Source organism: Anguilla anguilla, chromosome 1 (genome assembly GCF_013347855.1).
Source record: "Anguilla anguilla isolate fAngAng1 chromosome 1, fAngAng1.pri, whole genome shotgun sequence".
Lineage (NCBI taxonomy): Eukaryota > Metazoa > Chordata > Actinopteri > Anguilliformes > Anguillidae > Anguilla > Anguilla anguilla.
The window spans coordinates 9,068,614-9,087,421 of record NC_049201.1 but is presented as its reverse complement, the minus strand read 5'-3'; the positions used below and the strand labels follow the sequence as shown (position 1 = coordinate 9,087,421).

Sequence of the window (18,808 nt, the reverse complement as noted above, 5' to 3'; positions counted from 1 at the left end):
TTTTGAGAATAAAGAAGTTCTCTATAAAAAAGTTTCTGATTTCCTCATTGAAAATGGTTGTGTGAAGTTATGCCTCATCATGTAGACAATGGGACATTTCAGGAAGTGGGGGAAAAACTCACTCTTTTCGGGTGCTCATTAGGTCAGCAGCATTGTGCCAGAAAGCTTTGTGTTATACAGCATGTACGGCTTATCGTGTGCAGACTGAAAATGAGCTGAGAATTCATAACCTTCACCTGGAGAGCATTTCATTTGGATCAGTTTGGTTTAAGTCCGTTTGCCCAGAACAGTACAGCAATGGCATTTTACCACGAGAAGCCATGACCGCATCAAGAACGGATAGGGTGTGTGATCAATGTTTGCATTCATTTAACTGTTCGTCTTCATATGCAACTTCCTAACGTGCCTAATCGCATCACTAGATGGAAACGCAGTGTAGCATTTCTTTGTTAAAAAAAATTGTATTCTCAGTATTGAGAAAATACTAAGAGTGAAAATGCGGGGCAGGTTACGTTTTTGTTACAGGACCGTTATTTATGAATTTTAATATAATAAATCAGGTTTCTCCAGTACAGGTACCTTTCATTACAATAAACTTCTCACTATGAAATGACTTAACGCCTGTCTTGAGATGAGATGTCTGGGTTTTCCACGGTGTAGCCTCAGCCCAAAGTGGACCCGGGCCCGCTGGTTCTGAAAACGGCTTAAAAATCATTCCGTGCAGTACTCTGCAATTTTCCCAGCAAGAACTTTTCTTGGCACGGGCGAGAGTTTTTAATATCCGTACGCTTTACTTTCGTTTCAGGCACCACCTGTTAAACATCACGGCTGGGAAAGGGGGGAAGGCCATGACGTAAGGGTACACCGCGATCCAGGCCGTTCGGTTCAGTTTTCACCACACAGATCTTCGGGTCGGTGCTCTTCAGATGGAGGTCGTGCAAAAAAAAGTTCATCGTTACGCGGGCTGCCTCTAACCTAGATGTGTACACAGTAACGTAATGTGTCAGCGTTGTGTGGTGCTGTGGGTGTAGTTTTATAATCGAGTTCAGTGCCATTTCATTTCTGTCTCAATTGTCTCACTGAAATTAAAGTGACTTTATCTCCTTAGGTGAGACTTCACGTTAAAAAAAAAAAACCAGTGGTGAAGTATTACAATATTTTTTATGATCACTGATAGATACTGATCATGGATAGATATCACTGAGACGTATTTATTACATTTCTCATTCACTTTTTTTGTTGTTGAAAAATCTTGATTATTTCTTAAACTTAAAAGATCACAGTCAGATGTTCTTCCCCCATTTAATAAAAACTCAATAGTGCTTCACAAATGGTGACATAACAGAATATGGAAGACAGTTAATGGAAGTTTGGAATTGTGTTGCTGTGTTCTGCCCTTTTTTCACAACTTGAATTAGCAACAAAATGTTACAATAGAAATCTCTTTGGTCAGACCCAGATAGGACCAACTCCTTGGTCAACTGTGCGGAAAACCTATACAGAACATTGACATGGAAAATAAAAATACAAAAAAAAAACATGATTTCTTTAGACTGGTTTATACAGCAAAATCAAATTTACATGAACGTTCCAACGACTAAATGCGGATGGAGCTCCTTAAAGTTCAATTAGTACATTCTACAAATGTAACAGTCCACCAAGTCCACAATTTATTTTATTATTTTTTTTAAAACACGTAAGCGCTCTTACATCACAAGCCACTGTTTTACGAATAGAAGCTGTTTGGAGCAGAACTCTACTCTTTAGGTGTATTTACCATGCAGCAGTAGGCAGAGAGAAGTCCTCAGGTAAACATCCGGCATGTAAAACGGGGGATTCTGCGAGGCGTTCGAGAGCGACTCATCTTTCCCCTGCCACCAAACAGGTCAAAGGGTCTCCTTCCATTTACAACGATCTCTAATAGCATGCAATCTAGAACTGTCGCCACGGTAACCACAGAACAGCGTGTGTGTGTGCTTTAGAACTCTGCTGGAACCTTCACTGTGGAACATCGCTGGGGGAAAGGGAGGGGGTAGGGGTTGGGGGGGGTGGTGGGCTTCCAATAGCCCGGCTCACCTGTAGGGCAGTAAACAAGTATGCCCCCCCCCCCCCCCCCAGCTTGCACATTTACAAAATCCTTCACTGGTTCAACTCTCTGTTTATTTTTGTGTACATGTTTACAGCAGAAAACGTGCAAAGAAACGACTCGGATGGGAAGTTTATTTAAGGACGCTTTTATGAGTTTGCCGCAGGAAATGATTTTTTTCAGCCGTGATCCCAGCCTCTTCCGCCGTCCTGTTATCACCAGCCGATCGGTCCTCTATCTGTGCTCAACTCCCGCGAACATCAACGGTGTGAATGCGGATCGCCAGTCAGATGCGATAACGAGGTGTGAGGTCGGCTCTGTTCCACAAGCGCGTGCGCGTGCGCGTGTCTGGTCTGACGCGCGCACTGGGACGAGCACAAGCCTCGCGGTCACCCGGTGATGTCAGAGGGTTACAGCAGCTGAGCGTACGGCACAAAGATACGGCACCCCATTACCAAAGCACTCCTTCATAGGGGGAAATGCAGCCTTGGATATAGAAACGCGCCAAACGGGTGTACAGGTGCCAGGAGCTGTCAGCGGTACTGCAGTTGCGTTTATCAGTAAATATGCTGTGCACACAGTGCCTGATTATGTGGAAACATTTAAATGCAAAATTTTCAGAAACAAAAGCCTTAAAGTATATTTTAATTTTAAGAACTCCTACCTTACCAGAGATTCAATGGAGAACCTATAATGAAGATAACAGAATAAATAGTTATTATCCCTAGGCTTTTTTTTTTTTTTTTTTAAAGTTGCATACTTCAGATGCTGGATTCTAAACATTACAGATTTTTTAACAGCACTTAACTTAAACATTGCATTGAATACAAATGAAATGAACCCGTGTGATCAAGCAACTCTACTTCAACTCAGTTGAGTGAACAGCTCAGTGCCTTTTTTTAATGGCAGCTTATCTACTTGGAAAGACAACAGCAAATATTCACCTGTGCAGCCCTGTATTTTGTACAGTCTCACCCCTTATCCTTTAAAATGATTATGTACATATGGGGTTGTTTTTTTTTGTTTGTTTTTTTACCTTGAAACAAAGGAGAGAGAAAAAAACACTGGATAAATTAAGTTTGAAAAATAACAATGACGCGTGATTTCCATTGTTTTGAAGCCTTGCCCCATCAGTAGGGGATTCAGCTTGTAGTGTAGTGGATCCCACTTTGTTCCCATTTTAGCTATATAGTAGTGAATGCGTTACTAGACTTGTCCTGTCAATCAGAGAATAATAAAAGAGTGCCCAGTGGGTTGAGGATGCTCCGCCCCTCCCTCTCTCTGTCCGTCATGCTACGTCGTGGTGACCCAGAAGCCCCTGCGGTGCACTGCCCAGGCATTTGGGGGGCGCGCTTCAGTTCCTCTTCCTGTCCTGCTCCTCGGGGGGGTCGGCCTGGGGGCCGGGGAAGGCGTGGTGGTACAGGGGCCTGTGGCTGGCGGCCGCGCTGTACAGCTTGTAGAGAGCCTGCCAGGGGGGAGACGGCTGCAACAGTAAGACTTTTTAAAAACGAGGGCACTCTGGGAGACGGCCATCTTTACACGCTCATTTTAAACTGGACGCGAGACGAGTGGCAGGACACAGCCCACTCGATGCTAAAATAAGACTGGGGCTGCCCAACCCTGTTCCTGGAGATTCTGCCGTCTTGTAGGATTTGACTCCAACTCTAATGAAGCGAAGCAAACCTCATTCAGCAGCTAGAGATCTTCCTGTGCTGCTAATTAATAGAAGCAGGCGTGCCAGACTGGGGTTGGAGTTAAAACCTACAGGACGGTAATTATCCAGGAAAAGGGCAGCCTTGCTGTACACATAACTGATTTCACAAAGTCGAAAAAAAATGTTTTTTTTAGTCACTTGCTATACACAGATATTTTAATTATAGCAGATTACAAAAATAAAATTGCTTGGAGAATATTGGAGTAATTTAGATCTGTCTATAAATCTTTTGTGGTTTGCTTTTGCCCACCAGGTGTCACTCTCTGTGCAATTTTCTCTTGGTTGTTTTGGCAGGAATTTCATAGGAAACTAATCATTAAATGCTTCTCTCTTTCATATCCATGTGCACTTTAACATCAGTAATAGGTTAATGTTTCTACTTCCTGCCTGGCAATATTGCAGTTTCCCAGGGAAATCGCAACCAGATAAAAATACAGCACTGGAACTGGAAAACTTGCGTAAGAAGACTCGATGCTCCTTTGAACACCCGCGGCTTAACAATGCAGTAACCAGGAAATAAATGAAACAGAATAAAAGTAAGAGGAAATGATTGTGCCAAGATTCAAACACAGTGAGGCAAAAATACATCCTTGGCAATACCAGAGATGGTGGCAAGCCTTTCCTTACCTCGTTTGTGCTTCCCTGTGGGGGGGGGGGGGGGGGGGCAGGAGAGAAAGAGAAGAAAGAGAAGCCTCAGAATTGGTCGATAACAAGCCTGAGTCAGAGTGTGCACATTAGAGACCCCGCAGAGTCGACTGCAGAATCCCTGCTTGGGATTCGTCACAGCAAGGCCCCGATTTACCTTCGAGTGGCACCAGCAATTTACAAAGGACTTCAGCTGAGCTAAGAGCGGAACACTTGTCTGGAAAACGCCTAGCTGAACGTGTTGCTTACGATGGAAGGCTGTCGCTAGGATAAGCCAGAGCGACGGCTCTTAAACTGTGGTCCTCTCTAACAAGCTACAGACAGGGGGCGTGGCTACAGGAGTGATGAGAGGGCTGATGTAGGATTTATGATAAACGCGGGTTAATGGGAATTAAGACAACTGCCGCATGTGAGCGGGATGTATGTATGTCTTCACCGTGGGAAAGTGTGCAGCTACAAAACCGGATTTCTTTATTTATTCTCCGGGACTTGACGAACCATTAATTGAGGCTTCCCACACCTTTCATGTGGCCTGGCAAAAAAAGGAACCGCTCAGACCCTGGGGAGAACCGCGAGACAGTCGCCCTCCAGTGGTGTAATCGTTAACGGCTCATAAAGTCTTTAGTTGCATTAGCAGCCACACTATAATTTCGCTCCAGGATTGAGAGCCATATTGACTCAGCTGTGGTGAATCATAGAGAACTCCACTGCATATGAAGCTGTGACTAGGAGTGCATACAGTACAATGACCCTGCAGGGTGATTAGGAGAGAGGCTGGACCGCTGGACTCAGTACGGGGGTGTACATTTCGCTGATATCGGGGACCGTCGGATCAGAAAGGGGGGCGTTACCTGGTCCCACAGCGCTCCGGCCACCTGGTCGATGACGGCCCCGAGCTCGCGGTACTCCCCGGAGTAGCGGATGTAGGCCCAGGTGCAGAGCGTGATGAGCGCCAGGCCCAGGATCATGTTGCACACGCTGGCGATGATGTCCACGCCCACGAAGCCCGTCACCCCGGCCACCACGTACATGACGAAGATGACGACGAAGAGCGTGGCGGGGGTCCTGGCGGCGTGGAAGATGTTCTTGGAGTCGTTGTGTTTGATGTACTGGACGAAGACCTCGTCGATCTCCGCCTCCAGCTGCTGCAGGTAGCGGCGGCTGAACTCCTCCCCGCCCATCTTCTTCACCCCCCGGAACAGCTGAAGCGCCTCCTCCCGGATCTCCCCGTGCCTCGCCTGCAGCTCGCTGGGGGCCAGGAAGGGCCGGTCGCCCCCGCACACCTGGAGGAGAAAGAGAGAGAGGAGCAGAGAACATCTGAACACCCAAACGTCTGCACCTCAAATACCCTCATCCACCTGTGCAGTCGCAGACTCAACCAGCAGCAGAGTAACTGTACCTGGAAAACATAGAGCCACACTGTTTCACTAGCCATAACTACTGTAGCTTTCAAGCTATTCTATCTGTGATTGTAAGGTATGTTTTAGCGTAGCTAGTTGTCTTAAGGACATTCCATTCTTTATTTATTAATGCTGTTTATTGTAATTGAATTGTGTAGTGGGATTGTGGTGTCCTGCCTCCCTCACCCCCTCCATCTTCTTGTTGTACAAGTCCCTTGCTGCTGCCACCGCTGCGAGGTTATTGGCCTCTGCTGTAGCCTGAAGGACAGGGAAGGGGTCACAGGTCAAAGGTGAAATAGGTGTACTGACTTACTGAAGAACTGGACTGGGGGGGGAAGGTCAAAAGCAAATAAAAGTGATCACATGGTGAAACCCACACACTATGTTAATAAACGCCATAACCTGGGATGAGGAGAAGAACGTGCTCTGCAATGTCTGTATTACTGGCCAAAGATATCTCCTTTGAATAATTACACGTGGGCTTACATTTTAATCCCCCTTTATTATACAGAGTAGTTATTGTTCTGATGAGAAAAGTGAATACCTGCAGCATGGATTTTGGATGAGGCAGCTCCTCTCCCTGGTAAATCTTAATGTAAGCCTGTAAAAAGCAGAGGATTAATCCCTACTGAAAAGTCAATTTGTGCGTAGAGGTCAAGTTCTTGTAATTGGGATGGCAGGTATGCCATCCCGCCAAGTTACGCCTTGGCGGGGGCATGCCCCATACCTATACATAAAACACTATACAGGAAAGTGTTAATGAGCAGTTTGAAAGAATAAATGGCAGTGTTTTATTTTGAGAAATTGTGCGGTACTTTTGATGATCAAAAAATGTCACATAATATTGCCTTCTGAGCTTGTCATCTGTGATTAAGTTGTGCTGTATTCAGTTTTTTTTGCCCTTATTTTCATTCCTGGAAAAATAAAAAAGCTTGAAGATAGTCAATAATACAACAATATAACCATGTCTTGCTTGCAATGTATGATAAAATACTGATAAAATAATTCAGACATAATATATCCAGCTTGGAATCACTGTGTTTAGGTATAACTATATACTTGACATTGCTGGCAGTTCAGACAAGCCCATATCTGTCCTTTCCTGAAAGTGGGATTTAGAAACATGATTTGTGAAAGACTCAGAAAGTAACATTTGACATTAGCTCAGTATGACTGCCGTAGCCTTTGAAGAGAGCCTCTTCACAGGTGTGTTAGCTAGCGCTAACTCCGCGCTGGCCCAGAGTGACAGGCTTACTTTGAAGTACTCCACCAGGCCGCGGCAGGTGATGTTGTTGCCGTTGATCTCCTTCACGTCCAGGTTGCGTGGGCTGAGCAGCCAGGGAACCAGCACCAGCAGGTTGTTGATGAACTCCTGGTCTATCTCTGCACACACAGGCAGGGGGGGAGGGAGAGACAGGCAGAGTCAGGCAGAGTCAGGCAGATGCAATGAACTCCCACAGCATCCTGTCGTGACTGTTACCGGTGATCAACAGTACCTGGATGGAACTTGTGGTACTTGCATTAACCCTTTGAAGAGTAGGTTTTTTGGAATATTTTTTTCTCTCCAGATTTTTAAGTCAGTGTTCTAGAACTCCCCTCCATTTCATTAACAGCAGTGATTGTTACATCAGCATTAGAATGTTCAGTTAAGAACATTCCATTCACATATTTGTGACCTTACACCTTAAGGGGTTAATCAAGTACAAATCTGGAGACAAATACATAATAAGCTCAGTTCTCTGTCTGATTTATAGACCACTGTGTGAAATCAAATGCAATACATCATTATTTAAACTGTAAATAATACATTTAAAAATATGAACGAAAATCATTTAGTGAACTGTAATTGTGGGTACATTTCTGAAATACAATTTGTTGATTGCTAACTGAATTTGCTCAGTGGGAGATGCTGAAAACTGGTGGTATGTCCGTGCTAATGTTCTGTATTCAGCGATCAAGAGGTTCAGCAGCATGCAGTGTCTTTTTGGGGGCGTACCTTTGAGCCGTCCGTCAAAGTTTGGGTTGGTGGCCACCTTGAGGCCAGGGTGGGGCATGAGGAAGCAGGATATGTTTGTGAAGCAGGAGTGGATGTGCTTGCGGACGTTCTGCAGCTCCTCGTGCTGGTTCTCGGAAATCTGCAGCGGGACCACGCCCAGACAAGATTCATTCATTACAGTCATCATCAGACCTCTTCACTTAGTGACGATGAAAAGCTGCCTTCCTTAGGTTATTATCACAAAATCAAATCAAGCAAGACAGCAGTATCTCTGGAGGCCCGACAGACTTGCAAACAGTCTGCATCAATCCCCAGTGACTTGCAGTTTACATTAGCTGGCCTGGTGCCATTCAAATCTGTTAACAGCCTGATGGATGAGGTGATTGAGCTGGCACTCTTGTCAGTCCATTCCCTTATTTGTTATGATACCTCAGCTGCCACTCTGCAAAAACAACTGCTGACCTTGAGCCTCTTTTCCAGAAACTGCATGCCTCCCTCCTGTCCGTAGGAGAATTCGTAGGGAAAGCTCCAGTCTCGAACCAGGAAAATCATCGACTGAAAAAAATAAACAAAACTCAATTCAAATCACGTTCCTCCTGAACACTCACACAGTTCCGCTGAATTTTCAATATCAAAGAAAATATAATATATATATAGGTGAGAAATACCCACAATGAAAGTAGGCAAGTCCACATATAACCCAAATCATGACAAGAGAGATGAAATACCTGGAAAGGTTTCAGGAATGTTTCTTCCATGGCTAGTCTGCCATACTCAGTGAAGAGCTAAAACAAAAAACAGCACGATCAGGAGAAGAAAGAAGAAGGCATTGGTAAAAATGTATATATGAGTGTTTCAATCTGTGCGGCTTTCTGAAAGAGCACCTGCCATAGAGCCATAGAATCTACCTGTAAGTGCTGAAGATCATCTTCCTGTACGTTCTGAGAGATGTTGTACACCTGGAGACACACATCCACCACGCATTAAAGAGGATAATACAGAAACAGCAGAAATAACGCAATTTCTAAATGTATAAATCTCGAAAGGGCCGTGTGTCAGTAGGCTATCAAGTATTTATATTTTACAACTATACTGGTTGGTGTGCATATTTATGTACCAAAGCACATGGGGAGAGTGCAGCGATCAAGTAAAGCAGCAGTACCTGCATGGAACTTATCATGGTGCTGAGAGCAAACACGGTGGCAGAGTCCCTCAGTGTTGACTGGCTATCAAAGGTGCCCTGCGTATCCATTAGCAACACCGCCACCTACAGGACAGAGAAAGAACCACAGGCAGGGTTGATTGCCCATCATTTCTTTTGCAGTTGCAAATAACGAAGCAGTTAAGCAGATGTCCTTATCTGACAGGGCAGTGTGTGACCGAAAGGTAATTTTAGGTCGCGTTCACCTTCCGGCCATCTGGCTTGTCCACCAGGAAGACTTCACTCCAGATCTGGATGCCAGTGGTCTCCCGCTCGGACCCGCCCCTCCAAGAGAAGCCGGTGAGCGGCTCGTCGGGTTCCCCCAGCCAACCGTCTGAGGCCTGCGCATTTACACACAAGCCTGTATTAAATCTGCTGCGTTCAGTGGTCAGCCACGAGAAACCTTCTCACATATGTGCACACACACACACGTGCACACACGATCAAACACACAAAAACACACAAAATCACACACGCACGCACACATGACAAACACACACACACACACACATACACTCACAAGGCTAAATCATTCATTCATCTCTGTCACTCCTGCGCCCGACTCCTGGGGCCCATATCCCCCCCAGAGGAAAGAGAGATCCCCTGCACGGCCATCACAGGCCTCGCTGTACTGTGTTACAGTGATGGGGCGGAGGAGGCCCGCCTCACCTGATTGTACATGTAGCGCAGCATGAAGTCCATGAGGAAGGACTTTCCCTTCCGGAACGCTCCGGCCACAGAGATGGCCACCACCTCCCGGTCCCGGACCTCCTCAGACAGCAGGATGCGGCTGAGCGCCGCCTCGTCCAGCTCGAAGGAGTGGTCGTCCTTGACGACCAGCACCTGCACGGGCCGCGCCCGTCCGTCGGGCTCCTCCTCCTCCGAGCTCCAGTCGTACTTGTCAGGGAAGGTCCCTGTCGCAGGATAAACCACACAAATGGTCCTGATTGCACAGGTCTAATGCCATCATCCTGGAATACTGTAGATTCAATTACCAAATGTAGGTCCTCTGTCAATATTAATATTAATGTTAATTGTGTAGTTTGAGTGTGTGAGTGAATTGTGTGCGTGCCCTGTGAATGACTGGCAATCTGTCCAGGGTGTATTTCTGCCTCTCACCCAATGCATGCTGAGATAGGCTCTAGCCCCTCCACAACCCTGACCAGGAAGAAGAGGGTCAAATAATATGGATGGATTGTGTAGTTTTGTATTGTGAAATCAACAAGCTGGAGGCGACAGAGGGACTGCTGTGACTAGAATCATCAACTGAACATCAGGGGGAAAGAGAACTGACTAAGCAGAACTGACTAAGCAATCAGACAGGATGTCAGGGGTTCCCAAACCTTACATTAGAAGGGCATTTAATTTTGCTCATATTATCATTTCATTTTCAAATTATAGTCAAAGGCTAATTCAATTACCAAAAATTGCCTCAAGCCAGGCACTGGACTTAATTGGTTGATTGGCTTAATTAACTTATTGTGAATTATGCTGTTATGCAGGGGGGGGGCTTCCTCAATCAGACCTTTTCTTTTTAACTCCTGTTCCTCATCATCCATCCAAATGTGTGTCTTTCTCACAAAAGACAAGAGTCAAGCTAATGACTTAATGAGGCAAATGCATCTCTGATTGGCTCAGGGATCCCCAGTGAGTTTTCAGGATTGTACATGTAGAATTTTGGCAGGCATGTTCCAGAATCTCTTCCGCTTCCAAACAGACAATTACATTACTGGATCAGTTCCCACCAGCTGACTCAATGGGAAGCACTGCCTTGGTGTGCACTGTTTAATTGGGAAAACAAGGTCATATTTAACTGCTTCAGTGATAACCGTTAATCACCACCAGATTTAAATTCTCATTTTGAATCTTTTGGTTAGATTTACAGTTTGAAGGAAAAGCCCGCAAACACACTGGTGCTTTCAACAGCAATTTTGTGTGATCTTCACTTCTTGGATTGGCAGAGATCGAGGTCATCTCCAGTCTTGTGTCATGATATTTTTACTCCAGAGAGTGAAACAAAGGCCATTTAAAATTCTTAATTAGTGAATTAAGTGGAAAGAATCTGTGAAAAAACCTTTTCCCGGGTCATGGCTAACGAAAGCCTGAAATGCTTCATCATGCACCACTGCCTAAGGATCATTCGGGGGCACATAAAGACGGCGCTGACATCACACGGATACGGATCGATAGATCCCAGAACACAGCTAAGTGGTCAGCGGGGTACCCGGCACATCGAGTCACGTGACCACACGGGCTAATCGTCTTTTCACATTGCAAGAGCACGCGTTTATGGGAGAGGCTTCCAGGCAAGGACTCAGAGTGGCTGTCCTGTTGCTCCTCTCCCCCCCCCCCCCCCCCCCCACCGTGCTGTGTCACTGGCAGAGGCAGCACTGTGTAGAGGCCCTGCCACTCCTCAACTGTGAGGAGAGTCCACATATCAGGCATTCTCAGCACTCTGGTAAACATGGCTGCCATGCTATCTTCAATGTAAGATGTAAGATAGGCAGGGCAGTGCCTGAATGACCTATATACATATATATATATATATATAGACATTATTTGACCATTTTAATTCCTTTATAAAACAACAACAAAGCCAACTGAATGCTAAAAGCAACCGTGGAACCAGATATATAATGAAAGCCGCTCCCTCTGGCTGCTCTACACTGGGTCAAACTTCTGGAATGTTCATGGAGAGCCAGGCAGCTCATGCTGAGCGGAGCAGGACAGGAAAAGTGCAGTGAGTTTGGAGAGTACATTTTCCAGAAATTATTGTCTTGGAATGGTTTAGACAGGGTCGGTGTATGATGGTAATTTATGGCTCTGTGAAAACACAAGGCTTTCTTTATTCAGAAGGTAAAACATCATCCAAAATGTCATTAAACGCTGCCAACTTCAAAACAAAACCCCAAATAGCGAACAGGCTGTTATGAGAGGTGTTATCCTGGGCGATGACATATGCGTGAGTTGACAAATGACAACTCAGAGAGGAAAGAGACTGAGAGAACTAAAAGGCTTTTGACTGTAGCTGCCAGAGTCAGCAAATCTGGTTGTAAACATCTGACACGCGGAAAACAATGGCAAAGCAGCCATGCCAAATTAAACACAGCAGAGGATGCTGAATTGTCAAAGGGATTTTTTTTTTTTTAGCACTGGTTGCCGTGCCACTAAACTTATAATGTAAAGGAAATGATGACGTGGAGGTGTAACCAAAATACTCACTGGAAGAGGAAGAAATTTTGGCTTATAAAACTGCAGTTGCACAAGGCATATTTTTATATATTTTAAAAAGGCATATACTCCTTCTTAAACTGGACAGGACTTCCATCCTGTTGTTTTGCCTTTCAGGCTCATTTGGTGTGTCTTTTACTCCAGTTTCAAATTGAAAAAATACACAGAAAGGCATCCAAAACTCCAGAATGTCTGTGGAAATTTGAAAATGCATAACAGTACAGATACATTATATTTCAATGCAGGACAAAAAAACCTGCATGCGAATAATGCCCAAAATTTCATAATATAACCATAAATGGGTCTGTATTTATAAATTTTGAAATTATGCTTTTTTTGATGGGCACATAGGGAGAGCTGCAATCAGTATCAACGGAACAACCTTCCTTCCACTTCTTCTGTTTTTGAACCTCTCCACATTGTCAAAAGCACGTGCTCCCGCCAGCAGCATCCAGTAATGACTGCACCCCTCTGAGTGCTGATCTCACAGAAGATGCTGACTTGCTTCTGCCAGTGAATCATTTTCCATTCTTAGAAAGGGCTTTGTGTATTCCAGCAGGTGTCGGAGACAGGTACACTATGACATATGCACTGATCCAGAATATCCCAGGTTAACGTTGGTTATACATTGGGCCCTTGTAGACCTGAAATAGTCCCCCAGGCTAAAGCAAATAGTCTTTGATTCTGACACTCCTGCCCACGGCATGCCTATAGGTATGTTTATACATCAAGTTCAAGGACATTTTGGCCAATGCATTAAAGATTAAATCAACTATTTGTACCATTACATAACCAGCAGAGACAATGTACGACAACTTCAACTGTGTGCCTCAACATGGATGCTATCAATTAAAGGAGTGTCCTCAGCAATCACGTGCTAATAGCTGGTCCCTTGAATTTAGCTGATCTGTTCAGAATGTAGCACTACTCACCTTGTAAAGGTATATTTTTGGCAAAGTAAGAACTGGCAATAAATTATATACTTGAACAACTTGAATCAGCGGTTTTCAACCTTCTCCGATCTAGGGACCCCCACCCAGGCTCAAAGGCGTCCAGGGGATGCCCCATCATAAGTTAAAAAGGGTTATATGCATATATATATATATATATATATATATATATTTTTTTTTTTTTTTTTTTTTTTTTAAATATTAATTGGTTTTATATTTTTTAATATTTTCCCAAATCTGTATATAATCATTGCATATAGAGTCTGGCCAGGGAGCCCCTACAGTATCTTCAAGAACCCCCAGGGGCCTGCAGATCCCCTATTGAAAATGATAACCCAGGCTTTCAATAAATATCAACATAAAAGCGTATATTGTGATATTGCAAAAGGCTATAGCTCGAGCAAGATGTAAAAGGGCCAGGGGCATAAAACAAAACCCCAGCATTGCAGACAAAAAGCACAAGCACCTCCTAAATGGAAAGGCACACGTTCACACATTTTCAGTTTTAAAACATCCAACAGTCAATTTGATTTATCGTGTGAAACTTGCATTCTGCCTCTGGGCCCTGAGTAATCCCCATTTAAGGGTCAAGATCCTCCCCCCACACCCGACCGTGCAAATCTGTAGGACTTTACATCCGCTTCTGTCTCATTTTAAAAGAAACAGAGTGATGTGTACGCCATTACAACATACAGAATGCCGGAAAGCAGAAATGGGAGGCATTAAAATTAATGCAATGTGCAAGAATAACGTCAATTATTTAAGACAAAACCCTCCCAGATTTCTTGGGCCTGGTCAGGGTGATTATTTGTGGGCCTGGGCTGGTCAGACTCCAAATGCAGAAGCACAGAAGCTTTAAGTGTTATCACAATCCTATCATATCTGTTCACTGTCACTGCCTGAAAACTGAAGCTGGCATGAAGATAACTGCAAAATGGCACAGGGGCTACTTTTCTGTATGTAGGTCAGTGCTCAAAACCTGTAAATAGAAATCATAAAAGTTCAATTTTGCCCCGTCCTTTCTAATCTCACAGATTTTTTATTGGGACTGTGTGATGCTGCATTTTACACAAAGAGGACTTAATTCACAAATGTGCGATATACACACAGTTCCGTACTTGTCATACTAATGCTATTACGAATTATGAAAAGACCAGTAGCACAAATGCAATAAGTACAGGTAGTAAGTATCTTAATTTATGACAAGCAGTCAAACGCAGAAGCAAATCTTAAGGTGAGATGTCAACCATTGGTGCAGACCATTATTTTTAAACCCATGTCGTTCGTCTATTACTGGAACTGTGCATGATCTAATAATCTGATTTCACGTTGACTATTTCACATCCACGAATCTAGTAATACATAAAGGCGTTCGTACATAGCATTGTCATTACACTTCGCATAACACTGACACTGGTATTTAAAGGCGTTGAATAAAAAACTAGATTATAGACTGGCCTATACTGTGTATTTACGATGGAGTATTGTTGTCACGTCAGATACACAGGGCTGTGGTCGGGGCAAGTCTTGTCAACGACAATAATGTGAACATATACGCTCATTTAAGATTATTATTATTATGACGAAGCAATTTACACAATGAGAAATAGTACGCGTAATACAGCAGAGGCTAACGAACGTCTTTCACATTATTTATGGTCAATGATCTACAAGCTACACGGATGTAACAACACGCACATGCACAGACAGAAATATCAGAGATGACAATAAATTAAAATTGTGTTTCGTCCATGGCAATTCTAATGTGCTCGTTAAAAAACGGCAACTCACCCCAGCTATCCCTGTCTTTGCGGTTTCTGGCCATGATGATGGAGGCTGTTGTTCTAATCCTCTGATTTTCTGTGTTGCTTTGGAGATCCTATCCTAGTCAGTTAACATGTAGACGTAGGAGGTTCTTTTTTTTCACTCGGCAGAGAAGATGCTCGCAGCTCTGGGAGGATGATGGAGCCTCATTCTCATCCCAAACATAGCCGCAGCATCTACTAACTCCCGCCAGGGGGTGTTCTTGGACTAATATTAAAAAGGGGCCTTAAAAACAAACACATAAAATAAATATTTAAAAATGTAAGGTTTCACGTTTAGATAACCATACTTGTTGAATTGTATTTGTGTTAATAATTATGCATTTTATACCATACATGCATATTTTAGTTTATCGTTAATTTGGTAACTCAGATAGCGTTAACTTATTTTTAGACATTTTCAGAAGCCTTGCGTTTTTGCATTTTTGTAAAAGTGACTCTAGATGGCAGTGTAAGTCTCTTTACGATGCTTTGTTGTAATGTATCCGCGATTAGAATAACAAGACGTTCCTTTAAAAGGAATGCAGCCTGGTATTTGAACGCACTGCTTTGTCAACTGAGGAGAGGAGAGAAAATCGTTAATTTCGCTGAACTACCTCGTTTCGTCAGCTAGCTTACGAATGTTTTTATTTTATGAGTTTCATAGAAAGTTAAAATAAAAGTGTGTAGCTAGTTATCCATAAGGCTGTGAAAATGTCTGCGGTCATGATTATTTCCCCTTCGTAAAAAAAAATTCGACCATTGACATTGAGAACGCAGGCTAGCACTAGTAGTAGACTAGTACCTTCAATCAATTTTTTTCAGACTCAATTGAGAGTGAGAAGACTTGTCAACAGGAGGAAGTGACCTGCTTGTCAACGTCGAAAGCGAGGCGGGGTAGAGAGCTTAGCTCGCTGAGAGCGCCGATGAAGCGTCAGCTAAATAGACTATGCGAGATAGCTAACGTTTGCTGCGGAATAAGTTTTTTTATTGTTGGCTCAAATACTTCATTGGATTTAAAAATTCGACGCCGGTGATTTCAAAACATTTTGGAAATTATCCGAAAGGACGATTTTACCCGTGAGCATGGATTGCTTTTTTTAAAGATAGCGAGCTATAAACTGTAGTAATAAGTCAAGCAAGATAGCGAGCTAGCTACGTGTAGCTAACATTGCTGTGCTTGCCTTGTAGCAACTGGCTACATCGGATACAAATCCATCTGCTAGCATTCGGTGCTTGGCTCCAGAACTTTACTTGTTGCTAGCAAGTTAGTAAACAGATGTCCGAAACATTATTCAGCTACTGGATACAGTCTAGTAAGCTAACTAGAAATGAGCTTGGCACTTACAAGTACCGCGTTTGATGTTTGCAGACTTGTCTAATCGTTTAAAATCAAGTTTAAAGTAAACGCTAGACTAGCTAGTGTGCATGTGTTGGTTAGCATATTGAGTTAGTGTTAGCTCGCTAGCTCTAGCGGACTACCTGTGGGATTAGCTTTCTTATTGTTTAGCTATAGTCTAATTAACTTATTTGATTATTGTGACAACTAAATTGCCAGTGTATCTATGAAATTATAGCGATAGACTAGTAGTGCTATCTAACTAGCTGGCAAATTAACGGTACACATTAGCTGTGCAAGATAACGTTATCTAGTCTAACGATAACAAGCAAGATACCCACTTTATAAACTAACGTTTGACTACTGAATCATTAATTTAAAGCCGGGTATGGCAACCGCTAGTCAACATGCAAGTAGTATTGCCACGACTGAATATGGCAAGTTGTGAACGTCCAATAGTGCTGTGCAAGCTGATATACAAACAAAGAAAATAATAAAGACAATAGGTTGTGCTTGCTAGCGTTAAACCAGACTGTCTGCTGGCTTGCTAGCCTAATTAACGCATGTTTATTTTTGCCATGCAGTAACCTTAACGTTATTTGGGTAGTTTGTTCCAGTGTACTCATTGGCTACAAAGAAGTGGTGACTCCCGTGACATTTCAGATAACGCCCTTTCGCCTTTGGCATGCCACTAACGCTCGCTATCTACCAGTGTGTAATGTAAGCTAGTAAGGTAACATTAGCTGGGATTGTAGCTAGTTAGCTGTTTGTACTTCACACTCCCTTTTCTTTCCCCCCAGCAGGAAATGGACCAGAAGCCATATTTGGAAACAGAAGCTGTGTTACTTTAGAAACCGAGAAAACCAGTCATACATTGCTGGAGCAGAAGATTGTCGTTTCCTTACAGTCTGTCTGGTTAATGTAAAGCGCAGGACGAGACCATCATGGATGTTTTCTCCCGGCCCAGCGGGGAAATTCAAAGGAAAAATCCACAACAGGATTTTGAGCTTATTCAGCGAGTTGGAAGCGGTACATATGGAGACGTGTACAAGGTATTTATCCTTTAATTTCATTGTGGAAATTGGCAAGTTAATCGTTAATTATATGTTATATGTGTCGATAATGCACGTGTTCAGTTTTGCTCACACCTCTTAAGAATTTCACACATCGTTCACAATGCATCGAGCACCTACACAGCTGTTGCGTTTGCACTGACAGTTCAGCCAGCGAAGTTAGTGAGTTCACGAAGTGCGGTTGGATATTCTGCATTCAGACAAGTTAACGGGGAAAAACTGTTTAATTCTAAAAGGAAACAACGACTGCGAATGAGAGCGTTAAAATGTCATTATTAAATTTATTTTCCAGGTCCTAGCTACAGTCTTTCATCGAGTCTTTGCATTTGGTTTTCTTCACGTGTTGTTTAGTATTACATAACCTGTTCATTTCCGATGGCACTTCAGTAAGCGGTAATATCGGCTGCTTCTGTTCCAGCGTGAAACTTTGTCACCTGTGGCCATGGAGGTATTATCACAGTGTTTGCCCGTATATTGCAAGTTCCGGCACAGTGGCTATAAACAAGAGAGTCTTCACTGCACGCTGTCTATGACGTGCGTGCATACAGTTTCAAAGATACATTTCCACTGTAATGTATTAACGGCTGAAAGCCTATCACGGGTCTCATATAATGTGAACAAAGCTAGGAAAATGGTGGTGGTTACATGTTCTCAATATGAGGGTTTCTAGCTGTATCACTAATATAACCATTTTTTATAACCATATAGTCATTTTTTAAAAACTATTAGATATACATGATTGTGCAAGACGATTGGTTTTCATACAGAATGATTGTGATGAGCAGATGCCCTTTGCATGATGCATATTTGCTGTTATTTGTACAGTGTGTTTTTGAAAAGTGGGGTAAAGTCTTTATGTGGTTTGATTAATCATTCAGAGCAACAAAAGATGTGTATGAACTGTGGAGAGCTCAGTTCAGGGTCATATTTCAGGTGTCTACTGCTTCCTAATGGGACCTTTGTAATGGTGGACAGTCTGGTTTGTGTTGTCCTTATAGACTACAGCGGTGGCTATGCATTTTAAGAGGATTTGTTTAAGAGTTCAATAATGTTTCAAAACATGAAAGGGACAAATTATTGAGCATCTGTTGAAAAGATTCTCCCTTGTTTCCAGCTGTTGCAGAGCAAAGGCAAGTGTTCGCTCAGGCAATCGAACAATCAAGTGTTTCCTCCAGTACCCAAATCTCTGCAAAACGGTTGCACCATCAGATCATTTGAATGGCTATATGTGTGACCCCGCCTTGCTAATTTGAGTTGACCAATATGTAAAAATCATTGACCGTGTAAACAAATAAACTGAACTCCTACACTTCAATCATTGTTTAAAACGTTTTGTCAGTCCCCGCTATAACGCATCATCGTTAGATGAAA

General features: G+C 43.3%; 2 protein-coding genes across 5 annotated transcripts in view; one reads left to right on the top strand and one right to left on the bottom strand.

Annotated features, from left to right (window-relative positions):
- Nucleotides 1-1,286: 1,286 nt before the first annotated feature.
- On the bottom strand, nucleotides 1,287-15,216 carry atl1 (atlastin GTPase 1). 2 transcript variants are annotated; one of them, XM_035420997.1, is made up of 14 exons: nucleotides 15,015-15,216; nucleotides 9,712-9,956; nucleotides 9,249-9,383; nucleotides 9,004-9,108; nucleotides 8,750-8,800; nucleotides 8,570-8,626; nucleotides 8,304-8,396; nucleotides 7,842-7,980; nucleotides 7,101-7,228; nucleotides 6,390-6,446; nucleotides 6,032-6,103; nucleotides 5,297-5,728; nucleotides 4,428-4,442; nucleotides 1,287-3,569 (listed from the first exon to the last, which is right to left on the bottom strand). In XM_035420997.1, the coding sequence occupies exons 1-14, from the start codon at nucleotides 15,046-15,048 to the stop codon at nucleotides 3,441-3,443; spliced, it is 1,692 nt and encodes a 563-aa protein (XP_035276888.1). In that variant the 5' UTR covers nucleotides 15,049-15,216; the 3' UTR covers nucleotides 1,287-3,440. The 2 variants fall into 2 exon arrangements, with proteins under 2 accessions (XP_035276888.1, XP_035276964.1); XM_035421073.1 differs by having other exon boundaries at nucleotides 1,287-3,551; nucleotides 15,015-15,215.
- A 351-nt stretch (nucleotides 15,217-15,567) lies between these two features.
- Nucleotides 15,568-18,808, top strand: part of map4k5 (mitogen-activated protein kinase kinase kinase kinase 5) — a 51,892-nt gene continuing 48,651 nt past the window's right edge. For 2 of the 3 annotated variants that reach the window (XM_035428589.1, XM_035428573.1), the window contains exons 1-2: nucleotides 15,568-16,105; nucleotides 17,168-17,416. In XM_035428589.1, the coding sequence (XP_035284480.1) occupies nucleotides 17,309-17,416 (108 nt within the window). In that variant the 5' untranslated portion in view covers nucleotides 15,568-16,105; nucleotides 17,168-17,308. Of the gene's footprint in view, nucleotides 16,106-17,164; nucleotides 17,417-18,808 lie in introns of all 3 variants that reach the window. The other variant, XM_035428579.1, reaches the window with a different exon arrangement.

Excerpts from the sequence above, each read along its gene's own strand:
- atl1 (XM_035420997.1), bottom strand. The coding sequence starts at position 15,048 with ATGGCCAGAAACCGCAAAGACAGGGATAGCTGGG. Across the intron at positions 6,447-7,100 it reads GCCTGGTGGAGTACTTCAAA|GCTTACATTAAGATTTACCA; the intron begins GTAAGCCTGTCA and ends TGCTTTTTACAG. Across the intron at positions 5,729-6,031 it reads ACAACAAGAAGATGGAGGGG|GTGTGCGGGGGCGACCGGCC; the intron begins GTGAGGGAGGCA and ends TTTCTCCTCCAG.